The sequence below is a fragment of the Caloenas nicobarica genome, chromosome 13 (assembly GCF_036013445.1).
Source record: "Caloenas nicobarica isolate bCalNic1 chromosome 13, bCalNic1.hap1, whole genome shotgun sequence".
In the NCBI taxonomy this organism is placed as follows: Eukaryota; Metazoa; Chordata; class Aves; order Columbiformes; family Columbidae; genus Caloenas; species Caloenas nicobarica.
In genome coordinates, this window is record NC_088257.1 from 12,611,036 (window position 1) to 12,633,546 (window position 22,511).

The 22,511-nt window shown below is 36.1% G+C and overlaps 1 protein-coding gene across 4 annotated transcripts in view; it reads right to left on the reverse strand.

Moving 5' to 3' along the window:
* The window catches only part of GABRB2 (gamma-aminobutyric acid type A receptor subunit beta2), a 149,825-nt gene that overhangs the window by 90,541 nt on the left and 36,773 nt on the right, over positions 1-22,511 (reverse strand). For all 4 annotated transcript variants that reach the window (XM_065643896.1, XM_065643895.1, XM_065643897.1 and 1 more), the window contains one exon: positions 6,440-6,660. In XM_065643896.1, coding sequence (XP_065499968.1) covers positions 6,440-6,660 — 221 coding nt within the window. The remainder of the gene's footprint in view (positions 1-6,439; positions 6,661-22,511) is intronic.

The window sequence follows — 22,511 nt, forward strand, 5'->3', positions numbered from 1 at the left end:
ATGTCCCTGGCATGACACTTTCAACACCCTCAAGACATGTGTGATGTTTTGCTGTTTGGTTTTTTGTTGTTGTTGTTTGGGGTTTTTTTTAATCAATGGCAACACTACTTTGAGATGCTATTGAAGGAAGAAGTTGGTGCTCAGGCTGATATACTAGAGTGACAGAACAGCATGTCCCTGTAAGGCTTCTTATGTTGCCACAGGGTACCGCATTATATTTCTTTCCTTTTCTCCCTTGAGGACAGACAAGACCCTGGATTGAGCGGAGGGCTGTACAGCCAAGAGACATCAATGTCACGGAACCAGGAGCACCTGCCCCCTGAACAGTTACCATGATTAGGAACAGCGTCCAAAATAACATCTCCCCCTCAAGAAAAGAAGGCCAGGTCTTTTTTATCCTTTCCGAAATCCCCAGATTGAGAAAGATGAAAATGCTCTATTTTTCAGAAAATTTTTGCTTAGCGTGAAAGGGCATTAGAAACTCTTTAAACAACTTCAGTCTACCATCTGGAAATATACTTCTGTAGCAAACAGGTAGGACAGATCTCTGTCTTTTTATTGCAGAGAAAGTTTGTGAATTACAAGGACATTTAAAATCTTATGTGCAGTTGAAAGATGTAATTTTAATTCCAGCTGCACAAATGATTTTATAGTCCTGAAAAGGAGAAATGGAAATTTACTTCCAAATTATGCTTAGAATTTTAATTAAAAAAATAAGCACTATAAGTGAAAAAAACCCAGAATTAGCAAAAAGCAGCAACATAAAGATCAGATGATTTACTGAAGGATGTCTAGTGTGAACAATTGACCTCTCAAACAGTATGTTCTGAGAACTACAAGCATTTAGAAAGGCAACTGCTTTTTAAACTTGCCATCAGATTTTGTAGATAATAAGCTGTATATGAGAAGTTAAACTGCTGAACAAGTCTATTAATACAAAAATGCCCAAGGCTATTTTAATAGACCAAAGCGTGGGAGAATCTATTTTACTTGCAACACTGCAAATTTCCAAGCAGCTGAAGCTAAGCGAGCAGACAGCAGAAGGCACAGCTGAGACAACACAAAATCCAAGCATCCAGGGCTATTTTGAATTCACATGACTCCATGCTGATAGCAAGAAATAAAGAGAGGACAAAGCAAGACCATCATATACATAACTCTCTTTTAGGGGAGATTACTAGATTGTATCATTCAAGTATTCTGGTTGGGTTGGGAACTTATAGTTGGCAATGTATTAAATAAATCTCGGCAAGTAGAACTGTTGAGCTTTCAAATGGGACAAGTATTTCATTTCTGAGAAAACTGTTCTGTTCTACTTCCCTTTGTTTTTCTTTTGACCAAAAAGGATGGAAATGTCAGCACCTCACAAGATGTGGCCCCTATCAGAAATTCTGCGTATATTCTATTTTTCAGCAAAAAACACTCACAACCTTCAGCTAAAAAAAGCATAAAACCAACCTGCTAAAGAGACACAAAAGTGTACAATACGCTTTGCCGTGCAATTATCAGTGGTCAATGACTGACACACTTTCACAGAGTTCACTTGTGAGGATGTTAGGAGAAGCATATGTAAGAGTAAATATCTCTAAAAACAGCCCGTTAATAGTGCAACACAAGAAATACCTTTGTCTTCAGCCACTTATTCAGCCATATCTGATCCTAGTATTCTACACTTGATTTCCTCCTTATTCTGACACAGAACACCGAAATGCTCTCTGCCAGCAAAGAGGCAAGTTCCAGAAAAACACCTTAAGAAAGTTACACAAAAAGTAGCAATTCCAAATTGGCAAACAGAAGGCTCATGCTTGTTATTCTTCCAAAATCTTGCATTCCAACCCTGGAAAAAAAACCTCAGTAAACTTCCACAGGCTGCAAAAATCAGAGGAGTGATTCTTCCCCAGAATTACACAGAATAAACCAGAAGAGAATTGAATTTTCTGTCTGCGTTTTTTAGCAGATTTGACGACAGAAGTCAGGGGAATTTAAATATACATATATAAATTTAAGAAACAACAAACCTTATCTACCATAACAACTATTTCTGCTACATATATTATATAAACCAGATATATCAACATATGAAAGTCTAGTTAAAGCCATATCTTTTCCTGAGTTCTGGCTGCATGGCTTTTCAAGCTTTGCTGCACCTAATGTAAACTGGGTTGTTATCCTATATTGAATCTTAGTCCTCTAAGTTCACTGTTCTATTTAAACTGGTAAATCACTAATATCCTATTGCAAGTCATCTTAACCACCCAAGCATAGTAATTTTCCCTGTAATGACTCTTCATTTAAGACTATATGTTGCAATTTTCTACCATTTTAGTGATTTAAGTATATCATCTATTGAATGTTCTGGTCTTGGCAGCAAAGATGAATTTGCTTGCCAGATGGAATATGAAAATAATGTGAAATATTTTTTAAATTAAAAAAAAAGAAAGTTCAGTCATATTTGTAAATACATACTGCAACCAAAATACAAAAATAAAAAGCATTTTCCCAAAACATAAGTAGCTGGCAGCTATCCCTCAGAAATAAAAATCCTTCTAAACCTAAAAGTAACCACTGTGCTGTGTTCTCTGTAAAAAAATGGTCAAAATTTAGTGATGCCCTTAACTAACGCCTTGTAGTAATGAATGGGGTAGGCTATGAGGACATGATAACTACCATACAGATGTCTACATTCATTATGAGCCATTGCTCGCCCTCGCCCCTTTCAGCGACAGCACAAGCCAGGTGGCTTAGAGAACTGCCTCCTAGTCCTTCCTGAAATTTACCTTCACTATGTTAAATCTAACCAGATCTGACATGCATACCATGTATGGGTTCTGTTAGGAAAAACAAAAGGAACAATGTTAAGGGGATCACTGCTTGCTATCTCCAAACCAGAAATTGAACTATAAGGGCATAAAAGAATGGGATGGTTACATTTACACACTACCATTTTGGTAATAAGATCACTTGCAGTTCAATGAATTTGATAACAGCAACCAAGGTAAATGAAACCAAATTCACAGAAAGATATGTGTGTGTGTACATTTATACGCACATTAATATATAGGTGTATACGGAGGCAAAGGTCAAAATTAGGACTTCTATTTAAAGTAATCTCAGTTTAGTAGAATGCATCTCAAAGAACATGCCACTGCAAGTATAAGCTAAAGTAAATTAATGCAGCAATAACAGTAGTCATTTTCAGAACAGTCATAGTGTACAGTTTGGTTTGTTTTCTTGCTTGTTTTTAAAGACGTGCAAATTATTAAGCAGGCATTAAATATATCACTCCCGTGGACACTTTAAATCACATTAACTTTGAATTAATTTTAGATGAAATAACTAAAGCTACAAAACTGAAACCTTAACATTAGATTCATATCATTGATTGCTGCACGGTCCAGCAAAGATAAAAGCAGAACATGGCCAACCACATATTTCTCTTGTGTTACTGGCAAGTGTATTTACCCCATCCACCCCAGTATCTGAAAGACATTTTAGTCAGAAAGCCTTTCTGAGACCTACTCAGCCAAGTCTAAGGAACAGGAGGAAGGATCTTCTACATTTCATCACGAAAATTTGTCCAGGGATCATCAATAATAAGGACATAGAAGAGGAGGTTTGATCCCACTATGGCAGACCTATATTGATATTCAGGTTTGTTTCTTGCCCTTGGCAATCCCTTCTGCAGTGCTGCTTGCAAACAGGCTACAGCCTGAGAAGGGCAGGCAGGTATAAATATTACAAACTGGAAAAAAAATATTAAAGCTAGAAATAAACATACTTCTTTTCAAAATCATAATGCAGCCTTTGCAACACATTCTTACCCAAACAGTGTAAGATTTTGACATATGTATTACAACCAAATGTGTACACAGATGCAGTCAAGATTCCTCTAATACAAACTTATCCAAATAACTGAGATCAAAGAAAAATTCCTCATCCGAACCCATTACCTATTGTGCCTTGAAATGTTTTCTTTTTCTTTTTAACCTGAATATGCCACAAAACCTAGAGAAAAATCTCTAGCCGTAATTTTTTTTTTTTTCACTTGAAAAAGAAATATGGTTATGTTTCCTCCAATGCTCAGGACAGTGTGTGGATTTATATAAGAGGGGGAGAGCTATATGATGACCTATTACTATACCCACTAAATGCAGCAAATAACTTCAAGGACCATCCCCACAGGTTTTAGTCTAGCATAAGGTACAATGACAAAAATATTTTTATTATTAAACTGGCATTGCTAGGTCCCCATTTCCATGCAAGTACGAGTAATTGTTTTATTTCTAATAATAACTGTTAACTTTAAACTGACAGTCCTCCCAGGACTAAAGGCTATTTAGTCAGTCTTGTACTGGAAAACAAAATGGACTTCATGAATATCCTGTGGTCAAAAGCTGGAGCTTTTCTTGCCATGTGCTCATCTGCTAGGTTTCTGGTCATGTTGCATAGTCTCAATAGCAGAACACGTTGCCTCTCCAAGAAACAAGGTGTCCTTCCTCCCTTTGCTGTTCAAGTACAGAGTTGCAGTAGGACCTGTGACAATTGCAGCCCCTAATCTTGTGTGACAGGTGGGGGAGCGCAGGGTGACAGTCATCCTGCGCTGCCCTCGCTGTACAATTCACTCCGGCACAACAAGGGAAGGAAGGCAGAATGAAAGGGTTTAAAGCTTCTAAAGAAAATATTCATTTTACGTGCTTCTTCTATAGAACAATATTTTGTGAGCTCTACTTACCGATTGCCAACATTTTCAAAAACAGACACCATGGATTGTTGAGCACTCAGAATGAAAACGACTTCTCACAAGTAGCAATAAAAAGTCAGAACTATTGAAAACATTAAACCTGATATTTATTTCGTAATTTATTCTGAATAAGGCTAAGTAAATGCACATTTTTCACGGCCCTTTTCTGGAGGTGAATCACTACTCGGTACAGCCTGCACGAGTCCAGGGATCATCCAGACAAGAGGCATTTGAAGCCCGACTCCAGCATAGTGGTGAGAGCACTGGCCCAGTCTCTCTCAGTCTCGAGGGGAATGGTTGGTACCCAAGAGCTGGGAACCGCCTGTCCTGACAAAGGCACTTCCTGGCGTAAGTAATTGGCTAAACTTTCATGACATTGGAAATGCTGAGGTTTGGGTGTGAAAATTGAAGTTAAATGCCAAGTGTTAAGCCTGAAGTCTTAGGACATCTTAGGACTTAGTTTTAGGTGTTTGAGTTCCAGTTTGGGTAGCCATGTTCTAAACAAAAGCCTCTAAAGGGAAATTAATACATATCAAGATTAGTTATATTTGCTCAGCTGTCTCATTAATCTAAGTAGTTCATGGTAAGGATTTCCAGAAACATTTGCATGTTCAAGTGCAATAACAAAACTAAAGGCATTCAGATCAGTGACTTATACAATCTTGATAAGATATGAACTTCATGGCCCGTGTTTGTTCAAGTGACAGAACTAAATACATAAGACACCGCTGCTTTCCTTTACAGCTGGGTAGAAAATAGCCAAGCTAAAAGTGCATGCTTCTTGACACTACAGTTATAGGCAGACAACAGAATAATCTCACTGAAAATGAAAGAAATACACAAATAAAAGTTTTAAGAACTAGGTTCCCCAAAATTATTATTGTATATTATTCTTAACAGGAAAACAAGAGACATTCTAGACATTCTAGATTTATGTTCTGCAGCTTTTTTTTTAACCCAGTCAATCGTTTCTTTCTATTTTGTTACCTACTCACACCATACAAAGTTAGTCATCTTTTGCAGGAATATATTTAAATCACTTCATCAGTAATTTTTTTTCTATAAACACTGCTAAACAGACATTTCCCCCCCGTTTTCACAACTTCAAGAGTGAAGTTTTCTTGATTCCTCCAATCACCACTCTCCATACAGTGATACACAATAACATCAGGCTGAAAAACATTTCAAGTCATATCTCATCTTCATGAAAATCAGAAAACTGATTCACCTGCGTAGCAGATGAACCAATCTAATGGGCAATAAAAATATTTATGAAATATATCATTTAGTTAAATTATCAATTCAGCTGTCACATACATTTCCCCTGTTCTCCTCTAATCCTTGTTTTGCATTTCTTACTTGAGTTCTTTTGATGAAGCAGTTCTAAAACTGGCTTTTAATCCAGAATGAGTATTTAAAATAATATTTATGGTCTTATCTGTTCTTAATATAAATGTTTGAACAGTACTAAAAATGGCAGTTTATCTCCAAAATTTATATTAAAAAAAAAAAATAAAAAATCTTTATCCATTCTTAGAATACTTAAGTCAAAATTGTTTCTGGAGTATCATCAGTTATACAGTATGCAGCAATAAAAAGAACAGCATCAAAAAAAGGCAAAGAATGAGTTTTAATTTGAATCCATGATTAAAAGACTAAAAATAAAAGACAGAAGAATTCGAAATGGTTCATACTGACCTGAGTCCATACAGGACTGTCCCATCTGGATGCAAACGGATCATTCTGTTCTTCACAGTGACCCCGTGTACAAATGACTTCTTGTCATTCAGAAAATAGGTATCGGGAACCCACAGCTGATCAGCTACTCTGTTGTCCAGAGTAAGGTTTAGAGGTATTACATTATACGACAGCCTCTTATCCCTCCATGCTTGCTGAAAGTACATTGTCAAGGTATAGTCCTGTGAATATAAAACCAAAAAAAGTTTGCATTGAAACAGACAGCATACATAGGCAAAAAACCACTCATGTAAACACATATTTACTCATTGCAACTTTTTGTAAGGCAAAATATTTCTGTTCAGGATTTCTATAAGTAGACTTATTTATTTTTACAGTACCAAATATCTTGTGTATACTTAATAAAAGAAATGAGAATACAGAATAGATAAGGTATTTACATTTTATGAACGACTAGCGAGTTCTTATTTCAATATTTTAAAATAAAATGGAAAAAAAATTGTAGACATTTAACAGCCTGCAATTTCTGTAGTACTTTTAAAGCCTGGAGATCTGGAAAACAAGAACATTCACAGATCTGAATTTCATGTCCTGGTCCCCCCTGTATCCAATAGAACTCTGGATCAGGCCTTCTATCTCTGAAGTTGCAGTTACCACCCAAACACTTCTCTAAATTAAAATCTCTTCAAAGTCTGTTAACTTTCCTCTGGGCACTGAAATCCATGGGAAGTCTCTGAGGTTTCTATGCTACGGAGTCTTAGTCTTCTACATAATTTTACGGATGAAGTAACTCCGGTTACTTCAATGGAACAATTCAGAGAGCACAATCAAGCATCTTGGCAAATATTTGCAGTATTAGGAGACTTGTGTTGTCTTGATGCAGGTCACTAATGTACAGTACTTTGGAGATGTTTTGATCTTTCAGAGAATAACAATTACAAAAATTATATTTTTGTGAGACCTATTACACAGAGGCAGAATATTCGTTATTTATTAACCTATACTAAAAAACCTCCAGAACTAATACACAAAGGAGTTGTATGTCTGAACGCAGACCACTGGGTTAAGGGCTGTAAAACAATACTGAAGGAATACCAAAAGGAAGATTATCCTAAACCAAATATCTTGTTCTGCTGCTTCTACAGAAGTCATAATCAGGCCTCAGACTGTTTTGATTTAGAATTCGTATTTAACATGGACTTAAGTAGTGAGAACTGTTAGCTTATGAAAGATTGCTTTCACCAGAAAGTCCACAAAAGCTGCTGTGATTATCAGCAAACCCTGGATTCAGCCATGTCAGTGCATGAAATTCTGTATCTCTACATCAGTTTAAGGCACTTGAAAACACAAAATCCCACATAACTCAGAACAATTAACTAACTAGGGTGACTACATCTCACAAACTAATTTCTAGCATTGCATAACAGAGGAAAGCATGTAACATATGAACATTTTATGTGAAGGGAATTCAAGCCAGTTTCAACGGCAAATCAAAAAGAAAATCAAAATCAGATATAACTTTTATTACTAGTGTCTGAGTATCCAGAAAACTAGTTTTCCTTTCTTTATTAATGAAACTTTAAATGCATAAATTAGATCATTGTAATTATTCACTTTAAAATGTACCCAGTCCGCCCATAAACATGCATTAGGGAGGGACCTGTGATGACTATGGCTATTCCAGCAGTTCTCTAAGCAATGACACAGCACCTAGAAAATAATTGACCCTGCCTCTTCTGCAAACAGCGTGTGCTCAGATGAATCAGTATAAACTGGTTTTTATACTGAGATGTGTATTTCCATGGTGGAAATACTCTTTTTATGCATCTTTCCCCAGAAGAGCCCACATCCATGAGCTTCAAAATGCCTCTTCAGTTTTCACTGAACATGTTTCTGTTGAGAAGAGTTACAGCATTTCTTCCTTGCCAAGACAAAACCAGGCTGGTACGGCCGCCCGTTTGCGATGGTGACAGGTTAGCGATGGGCACTTGCTGTGTCTCCAGCCGCTGCCGGAGCCCGTATGCCCAGCTGGACACACAGCACCGCTCGGCTCCAGAGTCTCAAACAGTCCCAACATGCACTGTTACAAATAGGGAAACACCAAATACGTTTCTCCAATTATTTTACTACCAAATATATTTACCTGGTAACTATTCTAATCGGACCGGTTTTAGTGACCTGAAGTCTCTTCCCCTCCTCGCCCCTCCCGGCTCAGGATGACAGTCTGCTTTCAAGAACGTTCAACATCTACATCTGAAGAATTTTACTGTTATGCTTCATCCCAGTTTTGCAGTATTTGATTCATAACCATATACTAGAAAATGTTCAGTAATATATTGCCAGTAATAACATCTTAGTCTTCATTATACTAATATATCACAACATAAAGTAGACGAGCTGTAGCAATTGCTCTCCTATTATCCTTGGAATGTTGCCTTTTATTCCTTTTCTAAGGAATAATCAACATGTATTAATAAACAGCATACATATATATATATATATATATATATATATATATATATATATATATATATATATATATATATAAAAAACATACTTCCCTCTTCACACCTCAGTAAAAGAGGAAAAGAAGAGGAGGAAGAAAACTGAACATGTATGGTTCAGTGCAAAAAACCGAATTGCATAAAACTGTAAATTTGGAGCACTGGTATAGCTGAAAGAAAAGCCAACTCACCAGGCTGGAGTTCAGAATCCAACACACTGTGTTCCAGAAACAAAGCGGCTGTCCCAACAAAAAAATATTTGTCATCTGTTGGCCCTACAGTTTTCAGATGTGACCGTAATTTCTGACGGTCAAAATAAGACACCTTAAATCATCTTCTAAAAAACCCTCACAACCTTTTGAATTTAGGTGTCTGGGTTGTTTTTGGTTTTTTTTTTTTTTAATTATTAATAATGAATGTGTTTCAACACAAATTTCAAGTACAAATGATTAGTTAGAATTAGTTAAAGCCCGTCACATAAGCTGCAATTCATTCCTCAGAAAGGAGGGAGGCATCTGTTTTCAAAATCCCAAATCAAACAGTAATTCAAAAAGAAGGTGTGCAGGTACAAAGTGTCCCTCAAGTATCCCAAGACTCTATACTTTGAGATTAGGAACATGCTCATCTATCAGAAATACTACAAGAAAAAAAGACTGTTAAACTCACATTAAATATGGGAATCCCCCTCTATTCTAGGGATAAACATCAAAACAAACATGCAAATATCTTGTCTCTTTAGGAAGACAGGCACACAGAAGTACAGGAACAGAAGTGACTAGCAAAGGACGATTTCAATCTGTTAAATCCTTAGCATCCTATTAAATTCACAGGATGGGATTGTTAGAAGCTTAGTGTAAGTATGAAGATGAAACAGGAGTGAATTCACGGTAAAAGCCTAGGATGATGCAGTAATTACAATGAGTCAAAAGAAATATGAAACCAAACCTCATGATAACTATGTCTGCGTATACCATTAGACAGACAAACTACAAAGGTACAGACTACTTATAGTATAGACAGAGACATATTGTACAAACATAAATACATAGGTTCAGCAGTTAGCCTGAGCACGTGAAGCTTGAAATGCTCTACAAAACTGTATTCGTATAGATAAAGTTACAAGAACATAAAATATAAATAGGCAAATACTGTATTTTCTGCAAATACATTAAAATTATCATTTTTATAGCTTTTGTTATTGTTCCATTGTTCACATAGATATAAATTTAATAAACTTTTTATTTTGTCCAGACACAGAAGTTTAGGCAAGAGAAAATGGATGGTTACTCCTATCCTTATCAAAGATCTCTCCTCTTTTCTGCACCAGTTAAAGTCCACCTTCCCAATTTTCTTCTTTATTTCACACAATCAACAGAAGAGCAGAAAATATGAGACAAAGTTAATCTTAACCCAAATTTTCTCATATGAATAAAAAAAATAGCAAAGAGTTTTATTAGTATCAGCATATTTATGAGTAACTTTTAACCTGAACATTATCTTTGTGTGGTGGTTTTCTGCGAACACTTTTAGCTGCTGGAAATGTATATATGCTGGGAGATATAAACTTAAATTTAGATAAATAGAATTGTTACAGCCAGCCAAATTGTCAGTTAATGACTATCAGCTTCAAAGATCCAAGGGAAGATACTCTGCAGGAAAGCATCAAATCTGAAAACTGGCACTCTTATTTATATTTTCTCATTCATACTCTCAAATAAGTTTTCTTAAGCCAAAAAAGAAGTGCCAGTTTCAGCCTATTATTAGCTTAGACAGACTACAACACAGGCCTTAGCTAAACCCACCCAGGGTCAATAGCTGTAAAATGTATATTACTGATCCTTTTTTTATACTGGAAAAAGGATCAAGGCAAAAAAGGGAATAAATATAATGAACATTCACAGTGACGGTGGGAGTCTAATGCAAAAGATTGTGCCAGATATAAATTTTTTCAAAGCATGAGGAAAAGGTCCAATGTGAGAAAAATAACACCTCAAATATAGCTCGCTCTTCTACATTAAACAAATCAGGACTGATTCACAGTGCAGCTTAAAATGTATACCAACATTTGTATTAACAGGGATATAACACAGCTACTGAAACAATTTTGAAGTAATAAAATCAGGAAATTTCAGAGGAGAAAAAATAAACATTTTGCATATTATCAATACAACGTATAGCAGCACGGAGCTGAAGAAGCTGTTTTTCTTTACTTAGCAGTAATGAATGGAGAACCGATTTGTGGTTTGCCTTACGTCCACTTCTCGCCACTTGCCTGGTTATTCCTAACTTGTAAAAGTACTTGGCTACATTTCCCAGTATGGCATTTTTAAAGCTAAATAATTTCCTTCTGAAAATGCTTGAAGCTGAAGATTTTGCCTGAATGTTGTACTTGTTTACCATGTACATTTAAAAAGCTGTCTTGTTGATGACATATTTAGAAGTGCTACTAAGTAAATTATTAAAAGTACGTATCTACACCGCAAAATGTATTTTACTATATTAAAAGCTATTATATACTTAAGAAAAGAGCAAATGTTAATTCTACTCCCTCCTCAGACTCAAATGAAGTTATCACTCACACGTGCAGTTTCTACAGTGGGAAGAACACAACGTGTTTCACTGCTCGAATGGTACATAAAACAATCCAAAACAAAGCACTTCAAGCTAAGGAGCTTCAGTGGATTTATTTCAAGAGCAGTGTCTTTCCCTGAGTGTTGATTAACAATCCTCTCAATCCTCATTTCGTTTAAAAACAACCACTACAAAATGTTCAATTCGTCATTACCTATCTCACACCCATATCAAGAAAATTCACCCAAAAAGTCAGCTCTGTTTATACTCGAGACTCCATAAACTGACTCACATAAAAGTAGAAAGAACTGTTGAAAGAATGGGTGATACCAAAGAAATGTCAAAATAAGTTACGTCATATGACCTTTCAAAAAATATTTTTCACATTATGTAAATCTTTACTTCAAAAAAAATGACAATGATATCAGGAACCTTACAGAGTTCAAGTTGAACCCACTCCATTTATCGAGTCCCACTTCCCAGGCCGGAAACATTTCTTGTTAATTGTTCTCCAAAAACTTACCAGGTAGTTTTTCTTGATGGGAGTTGTACGATCTAAAGTCTACGATCTTTCCAAAATGGAAAGATTCCAACAAGTAAGCTTACTGTATATTCTACAGCAACTATCCCAGAATTATTCACCAGCAATTCTCATTTCTCAGCTGAACAAATAAGCAAAGACGGGCTTCTATAACACTTCTCAGAAAAACACAATGTTTATTGAATCAAGCAAGAGACTTGTGTACGAAAGCCAAACAACTGTCAGCAGAGCTTGACTCTTAGGCATAAATCTTCTTGCTACTGATTATATGAAGCCCGTAGTAAGAGACTGCTTACCATTTCAGCAACAAGATGAGGAATTTGCGTCTCCTTAGCACTACTGACAGTAGCCAATATTTATATTGTTTCTACGTGGTGATTTATATATTGCATTGCAACACGGTGTCATTATATTTCATGCACTCAAATGAAATAAAGCAGTTAGAGCTGACATGTTTCCTGTAAGGAATTAGTTTAGCAAGACATTGTGACACTTGATTTTCATTTCTGACAAGTCACCAAGACTGAACCATGATACTGCATTTTTACTGAGCCAGCAATCTGCATGTCATTCTGATCAAAAAGCATCTGCTGTATGTCTTTTAGCTCTGATTTGCTGTCTCTTGATAGTCAGAGGAAGATTGATTAAAGTGAATTTGGACTGAAAACTGTAATCTAACTGCTGCTTGCTTAAGAGAGTCACATAGCTTGATATCATCGGATTTTCCTCTTTTGAAAGGATCTAGTCCTCTTTATACAGCATTGCAAGATTCTCGGATGAACAACGCTAATACAAAGATGAATAAATGCAAACTATACTCACTTTATATAAAAGTTACGGAAACAGTATTTTTCTACCTCAGACAAAATTACATGCTATTACTATTTAGTCATGTCTTAGATGTAGAATAAAATACTTTAAGCCACAAGAAATATTTTTTAAAAGTTTATTTACATTTGAATTTCAAATTTTCCTTTACTCATGTATCACAATGCGTTTCCCAGAGAAGGGAGAATAATTCCTAGTTCACAGATCATCTCCTATGCAACTGTACAATCCTACAGATCTTCAGAAAGGTAAATACCTACAACACAAACCATATTGATGTTGCTTTTATTGTAGACTATTATTAATAGTACTGCAAAAGAGTAAAAAATATTATGGAAGATACTAAAGAAAAAAAATCATAATTTCTTAAATAGGGTGGAAGTAAACTGGTGATTAAGTAGAACTGGAGATCCAATTGGAAAGTTTGATGAGAGCAGATGCTATTATTTTGCAAAAGAGACTCAAAAGCAAAAAAACCAGAAACAGCTACCAGAAACCCATGTGTCTTACTGATATTTTTAGTGGGGAAAAAAAAATCCAAGATAAGAATATAGTGATTGATGGTGAGATTAAATCTGCCTGAAACGTGAGAACTGAGGTTGTGCTCAGGTGCAGAACTGAACCGGCCTGACATGTGGATGAGTGCTCTTTTTCCTGATGCTTTACAGTTTCCTGAGCTGCTAACACATAAACAAAACCTTAAGAATACATTTAGAAAACAGAAGAATTGACAAGTTAATGCTGCTCTATATCACTGTAATTAACCTCTGAACAACGTACAAAATCAATAATAGAACTAATAGATGCTCATTTAAAGCATATAATACTTATTTTTAAGGTAAGTATTTAGCAACGTTTTTCAAGGAGAGTACTGAAATGAAGAAATATTCCCAGAATTTATTTCTTTTTAAGTGCAGCCTTGCTTCTTTCCATCAAGGCAAGGAGACTCCAATGACAAAAATGTCATTAATATGCCTGTGAGTACTCTAGCTTGTTCCATCTGCCTTTTTGCATCTAAAAGGATGTATAAAAATCCTTAAATAACCAGCTGCCACCTTTGGTCCAACAGAAACAGAGGCTTTATGAGAAAAGGACAGCTTGAGATGCACTCAGCATCTTACCGCTAGAACAGGTTGTTTACATCCTTCCGAGTTTGATGAAGGATGAGGCTGCCAGAGAACGTGGCTGCCCGTTACAACCCCTGGTAAACCCTCACTAAGAGGGGCAGTGCTGCTCTTCCACTGCCTCCTGACGGTTTAAGGATTCCTGTATCACCTCACACACCAGAGTGGCCATTTTCTCTGAACTACCAACAAATATCAGCAATTCAAAATATTTCAGCCTAAGAATTAAAATCTGAAGTGCTACAAAGCATTCTCAGTACTAAGTCTAAACTTCCAAATGTTACTATACCAGTAATTCTCTGGAGTCCAAACTAAACCGCAAGCAAATTCTCAGTTTATCACACTAAGCAGTCACTTCTGCTGCTTCAATCTGGCAAATAAATGGTATCATGTTTACATTTTAGGATGATACAGTGAACCTCTGACCTGGTTTGAGTGATGACATAATAGGAATACTCTAAATGCTAACAAAACTGTTGAATACAACAATAGTAACACTCCCATCACTACGTTATCAGTGACTACACAATCCTACTTCCAGAAATAATAAAACAAGCCACAAAGTTATCTCGATGAAAAAAAGCACAAAATTTCATTTTAATGTTAAAAAGACAAATAGCTGACAAAAAGTTGATGATCTTAGCTTCAGACAGAATTGGTGCACTTAGTGCTGTTGAGAAATGCAGTATTCTAACAAAAATACATCCCTTCTCTGATCCCTTTTAATTGGGCTGCCTGAGGATGCAGTTCTTGGAAAAGCAAAATACTATATCAATATTTTATTGGATCATTTTTATAGGCAAAGGAATTTACTTTGCTATATTTAGTTTGTTTTACTAAACAGATTATTTTGCTAATATTTCCTTCCAGGTCAAAAGCTAGCTTTCTCCTCAGTTAGTAATGGAGAAGTTTCTGCAAGATAACTTCCATAGCAGACATGCTAAAGAAATGTATATTCCTCATTTTCCTAAATACACTCAAGTTATTTTTCTATTCTGCTGTTCTATTCTGGTATTATCACTACCCTCTGTCAACTCTAACTCATACTCCCCATCACAGAACACCAAAACTCTTCAAGTGGCTTTCAGATACATTTTCTGGCCTTCACGATTTTCTCCTTCGAATTCTTTTACTGATGAGAACACTACTGAGACCTTATTGTGGCCTTTCTGTACTTAAAAGGGGCCTGTAAGAAAGACGGGGACAGACTTTTTAGCAGCGCCTGTCACAGCAGGACAAGGGGTGATGGTTTTGAACGAAAGGAGGGGAGATTCAGGCTGGACACGAGGAAGAAATTTTGTACGCTGAGGGTGGTGAGAGCCTGTCCCAGGTTGCCCAGAGAGGTGGTGGATGAACCATCCCTGGAGACATCCCAGGCCAGGCTGGACGGGGCTCTGAGCAACCTGAGCTGGTGCAGATGTCCCTGCTCATGGCAGGGGGGGCACTGGGGGAGCCGGGGAGGGCCCTTCAACTCAAACTGTTCTATAATGCTGTGATTCTACAACTACTACTATTTGCTTTACTTGCAATACGATATCTGTGAGACTGAGATAAATAAAAATTTATTAACCTATGTTAAAATGCACTTTTGTTTGAGAGGGCCAAACATAACATCTCAGTCTTACTGTAAGAGTTCTTAAAAAATAAAGATGGAATAAGTATCACTATTAATGAATACTAAGGCAATATTTTCAGTAATCTCAGCATTATGCAATTACTAAACATCATCTCCATTTTAAAGACAAAACAGTAAAGAGAACTGATAAACTCAGACTAAAATATTCAGTCAGGCAGATTTTAAGGGGAATCAGAATGAAATTACTGATCGGCCTGGGCAACTATAATTTTTTTCAAAATTAAACTTAAATTGTAGTAGTCAACAGTCAAGAAAACTCTGTTATATTAGCATTGGAAAAGTGGACAAAATCTAAAGTTCTTGAACTAAATTATCAAGGATATATTTAATAATTAAAATTTTAAAGCAAATTTTAAGATCAGCTCACAAAGCAATGTTTACACTTAAACACCAATCTCACAGAGAATATTGACGTAAGAGAGAGACAGTGAGAGAGAGCAAGAAAGTGAGTTTGAGGAAAAGTCTTATTAAAAACCCTCAGATTGAGTTCATCTCAGAATTATAAAAACAACAGGATGCATGACATTTCCTTTAATAATGTACTATATAACTGAAATGAAGTTAGACTAATTGATTTCACTAGCTTATTGTGGTCTGCAAGAGCTGCTGATACTTCACCGAAATTTACAGGAGAAAAAGAGCCTAGTATGTGCACGACACACCCCAATTTTCTTTTTGTTCTAAATCAACTTAAAATCCTCCTCCCTCTGTCTCTACGTATGTATTTTCTCACATACTACTACTAATCGTGCTAGATTTCTGCCTTGGTATTTTTGTGGGTTTTCCCTTTTAAATAAAAAAATGAAACTATGGTTAGGTGGAAACCCCAAACCCCTCACTCGCTTTTATGAAATGCGCCCACTTTGCAAACACAAATGGTTCCAGGCAACTGTGATCTGCCAGTTCTTTTTAATGCCATTCTCCACTTGCATAAAAAGCACCAGCAGCAGTTCACTTCTGCTAAACATTGTCACAGATCCTGCAACAGTTCGTCTCTCTGGCCTGCTGATTCCAAGACGTTCTCTAGAACGGTTCATTAATCTGTTAGTGACAAACTGATGTCTTGAAAGAAGCAACGTACCCTGGAGAGTACAAATCTCCCACTGATCCGTCCCTATAAGCATTTGTATATCATTGGTCTAATACGCCAGAGGCTACACACTGCACTTCAGACTAATGTGTTTCTTCCCTGTTTACATATAAATCCCGTGGGAATAGAACAAACACCTTAATTTTGCCACCTTCCTCAGCCAACAATCTCTTGAATCCTGTAACCTGACGTGCAGATTTCATGGGGTTCGAACAGTGAGGAGCGCGAGGATGAAAAAAGAAATAGCGTCAAGTCACGTAGGTCTTTTCCTGTATTTTAAATGCTCTCCTCCCTGTAACCCATGATGTGACAGGCTCCTTCTCTCAAAACCGGCAGGCACTGCAGAGAGCTGCCAGCGCTGAAGTAAAAGGATAATTTTAAATAAGTACATATCATTTATTTCATAGGGATGACAAGCCTGTGGAAGCTGATAGAAAGTCCAGTTTGCATGGCAGACCAACACTTCAGCAACGCACTCAGTAGAGACACTTCCAAGAGAATAAGTTGGGTATTCAGATGAAAAAGAAATGAACATTATTGTGTTTTAGGAAGAAAAATCTGAAAAAAAAAAAAAATCAGGTGGAAAAATATTGCATCTTTATCAGTCATTGCACCTGCATTAATTATACTTTAAATCGTTCGTGGTTCAGCAAAGCCAAAGCCTATTGGAATATCTCACAGGGAAGAATTTCCATTGAGCACCTCTATTACAAAGGTGTATTTTCCTTGACAGATACAGAAAACTTCGTAGCAAAGAACAGCTGCAATGCCCAAACCAACAAAATGTTAGTTTTCCACAATTAATCTACATATTTCATCTACAATAAATCACCAGGAGATTAATATTGGAAAGATTTGCAGGGATAATGCTCTATTAGTATATTCATAGGATCATAGGAAAGCTCAGGCTGGAAGAGACCTCAGGAAGTCTCTAGCCCAACCTCCTGCTCAAAGCAAGGTCAGCTGGCAGGTCTCACCAAGTTGCTCAAGGCTTTATCCAACCTGCTCTTGAAGGCCCTTGGAAAATGGAGATTTTCCTTTCTACATGGATTAGAACAACATTTTAATAACAATGAAATGCATTTAGAAAGAAACTTCCTATGCTTCAAACAGGAAAAAATCAGGATGGTCACTCTATTCTAGCAATGACTGCAATTTAATTTCAGTTTTATTTAAAAATCACTGTTGTTTGATTTTTACAGCCATTGCACACTACTGCTTCTACCTATTCTGTTTCATGTATTATTATTCCAGTCTTTTTGTGTTATTTGCTGAGTAATTGCCTCCACTCCTTAGTCTCAACTATTTGAGACACTTAGAAATCAATAGGATTCATTTACCATTGAGTTTTTGAATGCATATATTGTTCAGTATTTCCTGTACTCCTCAACTGTCACCAACAACTTTACTTCTCATTAAACTATTCCCTGTTCCTATACAGTAGATATTTTTTACCAACTTTTGTTGTTGTTGTTGTTCTCCATCTCTTTTAATCTTAATCTTCATGGCTTTCCACCTTTACCAGAGAACTTTCTATGCATTTAAATAATTATTTTCCATTTTCTGCAATAGTTAGTAGTTACTTTGTACTTTGTCAGACTGAAGTTACCCTGTCATCAAGATCTATTAATGTAATGCCATTACACTCGTAACTATCAATTCTCAGAAACATACTCCAAGAATAAAAAACAATAATAAAAAAAGCTGGCATACTTCATTATTGAATGGATTTGAGTTTATGTATCTCATCTCATCAGCCTTCAAGATCTGTCTCCTTTGTGGTTCACTATTTCGCCCACAGCTGAAGTCAGACTTGGACTTCAATGACCAAATGGAAGTAACTGCTTTGACAGCTAGAAACATCAGAAACAAGACGGAAGCTTGCCTTTTTTCAAGGCATGAAAGGTAAAAGGTTAATGGACATGGCAAGAAAAGTTATTTTGTTACTTTGCATTCATACAAATCCAGTATATTTTAACAAAATAAGAATGCCATACACCTTTTTTGGTCAGCCTGCTTGTTGTGGAAATGGTAATAAAAGTATTAGTGGTCCCAGACTTCCATCCTTTCTCTCAAATTCTGGTATAAGTGCAACAGGAAATTATTCAGGAAAAAGAGATCCCATTTTTAATTAAGCAGCTTCATTATAATCATACTTTGTATTTGATTCGGCAGACACTTCTGAAAACATGGATGGTTTTTAAGCAACGTTCAGACCTTGCACAGAGCAAACTTTCAAATTACACAGCAGCTCCCTCCAACTGCTCTTACTGGAAAGCACGTACAAAACTTGTTAGGACTCTGGTTTTATATTATTCCTTCCATCTGGGTATCCAAACCAGCAGTCTGAATGCAATCTTTTCTGCCTCCTCTCTACTTACTTGATATTTATTGAAATTTCTGGGAGATGAAATGCCCAGGAAATCATGAATTCATGAATACTGCAGAAGTAACTAAGAACAGAGTTCCCTGAAGGAACGCTAAGCCACAATTTGCAAGAGCTGTAGTCATTTGCACAGGTAACAAAAAGCAATGCATTTGCTTCCTTTTTGGCATGTGGAATTGATTTATCATTCTCACATCTTTACATATTTGGAAAAAGATCAAAATTAACCAAGTGAATGTTCGCTGTTAGAAAGCGGTCTCAAGGATGCATTCCCACAATCTCTCTCATTGTTTTCGTTAAGAAGCCTTTCAGAAATCTAGTAAAGACGTGGAAAACAGACTAATCCAGGGACCAGAAATTTGCAGGAGCAGGAATCATGAAACTTTGTTCAAAACTTAGACAAGATGTTTGCATTCACTAGATTTCTTGGCAAAATTTTCAAGTCCAAGTTTATGTAAAAGCTATTATGAACTCTCACTCCTGTAATCAGGAGATGTCAAACATATTTTGCAGTCCTACTGCTGAAATATTGAAGACAAACGAAAAGCAGTGATCTGAAACTAATTCTTAAGGATCCTCAAGGTTGGGCAGGAAAGTACCAAGAATCTGCCCCCACATAGCAGCTTTTATGAAAGTTACCATAGACTGATCCACAGGATACTTCGTAATTAAAACCACAAATACCTTCATAAAGAAAAGAGGTATTTTCCCCAAAATGCCTGAAATTAAAAAAAAAAAAAAAAAGGCAGCAAAATATTTGTACTTACACAATAAAAGCAACTCCTCCTTTAACTTTTGTTTGTGTCTGCCTGCCCCTTTTTAAAATTTAAAACCAGATAAGAAGAACAGAGAATCAGCTGTCAGTCACTAAAGCTCACATGTATGATCACTGTTCTTCCCTGCCAAACAGTCATTGCACTGTGCAAATTACAGTTCCATAATACATATTGAATTCCATACAGTTATACTGTAGCCATCAGTTTTACAGTTCTATAATACATCCTAAGTATATATTTGAATGCATACACATTACTATCTATTTTGAACCATTTGAGCACACGCATACACACACACAAATAAAAGCTCAGTGATGACTCCACTGAGACTGTCCTGAAAATAGTGACTCATCTCCTGGCAGCTTGTTCAGTCTTGATGAATTTGTAATGCTGGATTTCTGAATTCACTTTGTACCTTCACCATAAAAAATTTTGTTTAATATTTTAGTCTTATTGGGTTCAAAAAGACATCAGCTGAAATGTTTTGTTTTTTCTCTCAAATTATTAGAGTTTAAGCCATCACAATAAGTACGTGGCTTTATCAAGTGTTAGACAAGCAAAAATTCAAGTAGCTCATATATTTCTAGCCATGACCTCATGTGCTTTACACAGTATTTCTGCTTGAGCACACTACATGTTAGTCAGCAAGCAGAACACATCGATTTGATATCTACTAGTTAGCAGCTGGTTAATTCATGCATGAAATGCACTTTAACATCAGTTCACTGACTTGATTTATGACACATCTATTCTTTCAAAATAACAGCATTGTTTCTCCATGAAGAGCCACAAAAATGCTTTACAACATATTTTTACATTGCTACACACAAGTTAAAATTTAGGATTTTTTTTAAACTCTTCTTTGAGATGCGTTCTCAACCATGCCCAAATGATATAGACGTTGTCTAAAATTTTCCCTTTAAAAACAGCTTTGTCCAAATTGAAAAAGCGAACTCTTAAGTAACGAACTTGTCAGAACGGGTGTTTCACTGAAGTGTCAATGATCTCATTCTCTTCCTCATTTTCCTCCTTTCCATTAAGTAAGCACAAAACCCTCAGCATAACTTATGCCCTACAAATTTGTTCCTACAGTGCTTTGCTTATCCACACTCTATTCTTGAATTCTGATCGTCTTTTCCAGAAAGTCACAATGAAAATGAGAAAGAACTCAGATTAATATTTGTAAGGAAACACCATAGAACCAGACTTGGATACCAGCACCACTGAAAAGGAGCCCCGCATTCCATTACAGACAGGGTTATTTTTAATTATTATTATTTCCAGCTGGTCCATAACCAACCACTAAGAAGCTTGATACTTTCTTTGCTATGAAATAATTACAAAAGAAAGGAATTAGAAAAAGGAAGGAAAAAAAAAGTTAATTTATGAGTAGTAACCCACATGCACTGCCCTATTCTTGAGGAGGTATTAGCAATATAATTATTTTGAGACAAAGGAGCCATACCTTAGACTATTTAAATATAAGGTATAAATTTAGCTGAAAGTTGGATTGGCAAATGAGACTTGTATATAGGGATCCTACCTGCAGTTCTCTCTTGTTTATAGTGTTTTCCTAGGAAAATCACCATATCTAAAATCATTATAATAAATAAAATCTACAGTATAATAGTTAAACGTCATAGATCTTAAAAAACAGGTATTAAGCCAGTGAAAAGTACCGGTGTTACCTCTTCTTAACAATATTCCTTCTTTCTGAATGTCTGAAAATCAGTCAAAGTACAGAGAGAGGGTAGGTGTGTCTCACATCAGCACAAAGACTAAAAATCATTATCATGGACTAATTTTTTTTGGTTTAACTTAAAATCTAAAATATATTATGAGAATATACCAAATGTTTTCAAACACTAATGTAGAATCATAAACATGGAAAGGATTTTGAAAATCCTATTCAATAGATCTTGCTATTATAGACATTTGTATTGCCTCTTGGCATTACTATCCCAGCAGCTAAGTCAATCCTAATATGTTAAACAAAAGTCTTCCAAACAAGCAGTAACTATTAATTTCAAACAGCATTTCAGAACCACCACTTACACACTCTTCCTGGAAAGGTCTCTCTCGATTTTATTCATTGTCACTTACCACTTGCATACAAATTGGTTTGAAGTTTTGATTTATAATTCTAATACATTTTTTTATTGTTTGCTTTTTGCTTTGTTACTTGATACATTATTTCTTTCCTACCTGTACCAAAGGTCTGCTCCCCTTTACTACAGTACATAGGGGATGCCTGGAGTTTATTGCAATTTCACTAGCATCTCTAATGAAAACTCTGTGCCTGATAACCCAGACACACAGGCTCATATCCTAACTCACGGTCTTATCTACAAAACTACTGCAAAATTTTGAGGGTTTTTTATTTTCAGCAGGTGTGAAGAGGGAAGAACATGGAACAGAGGCAAGAATGTTTCATCTTTCAAGGTCCCTTCCAATCTGGGCTGTTCTATGAACATTGTGAGACCAGAGTGCCCTAAATTAATTGCTTAATTTTTTATAACAGACAACTTGTTAATCATGTCACTAAATATTACAGTTAAGTACTCCTCTTAAATTATCTCCTTATCTCTGCAGTGTTCAAAAAGTCAAGCTAGACCT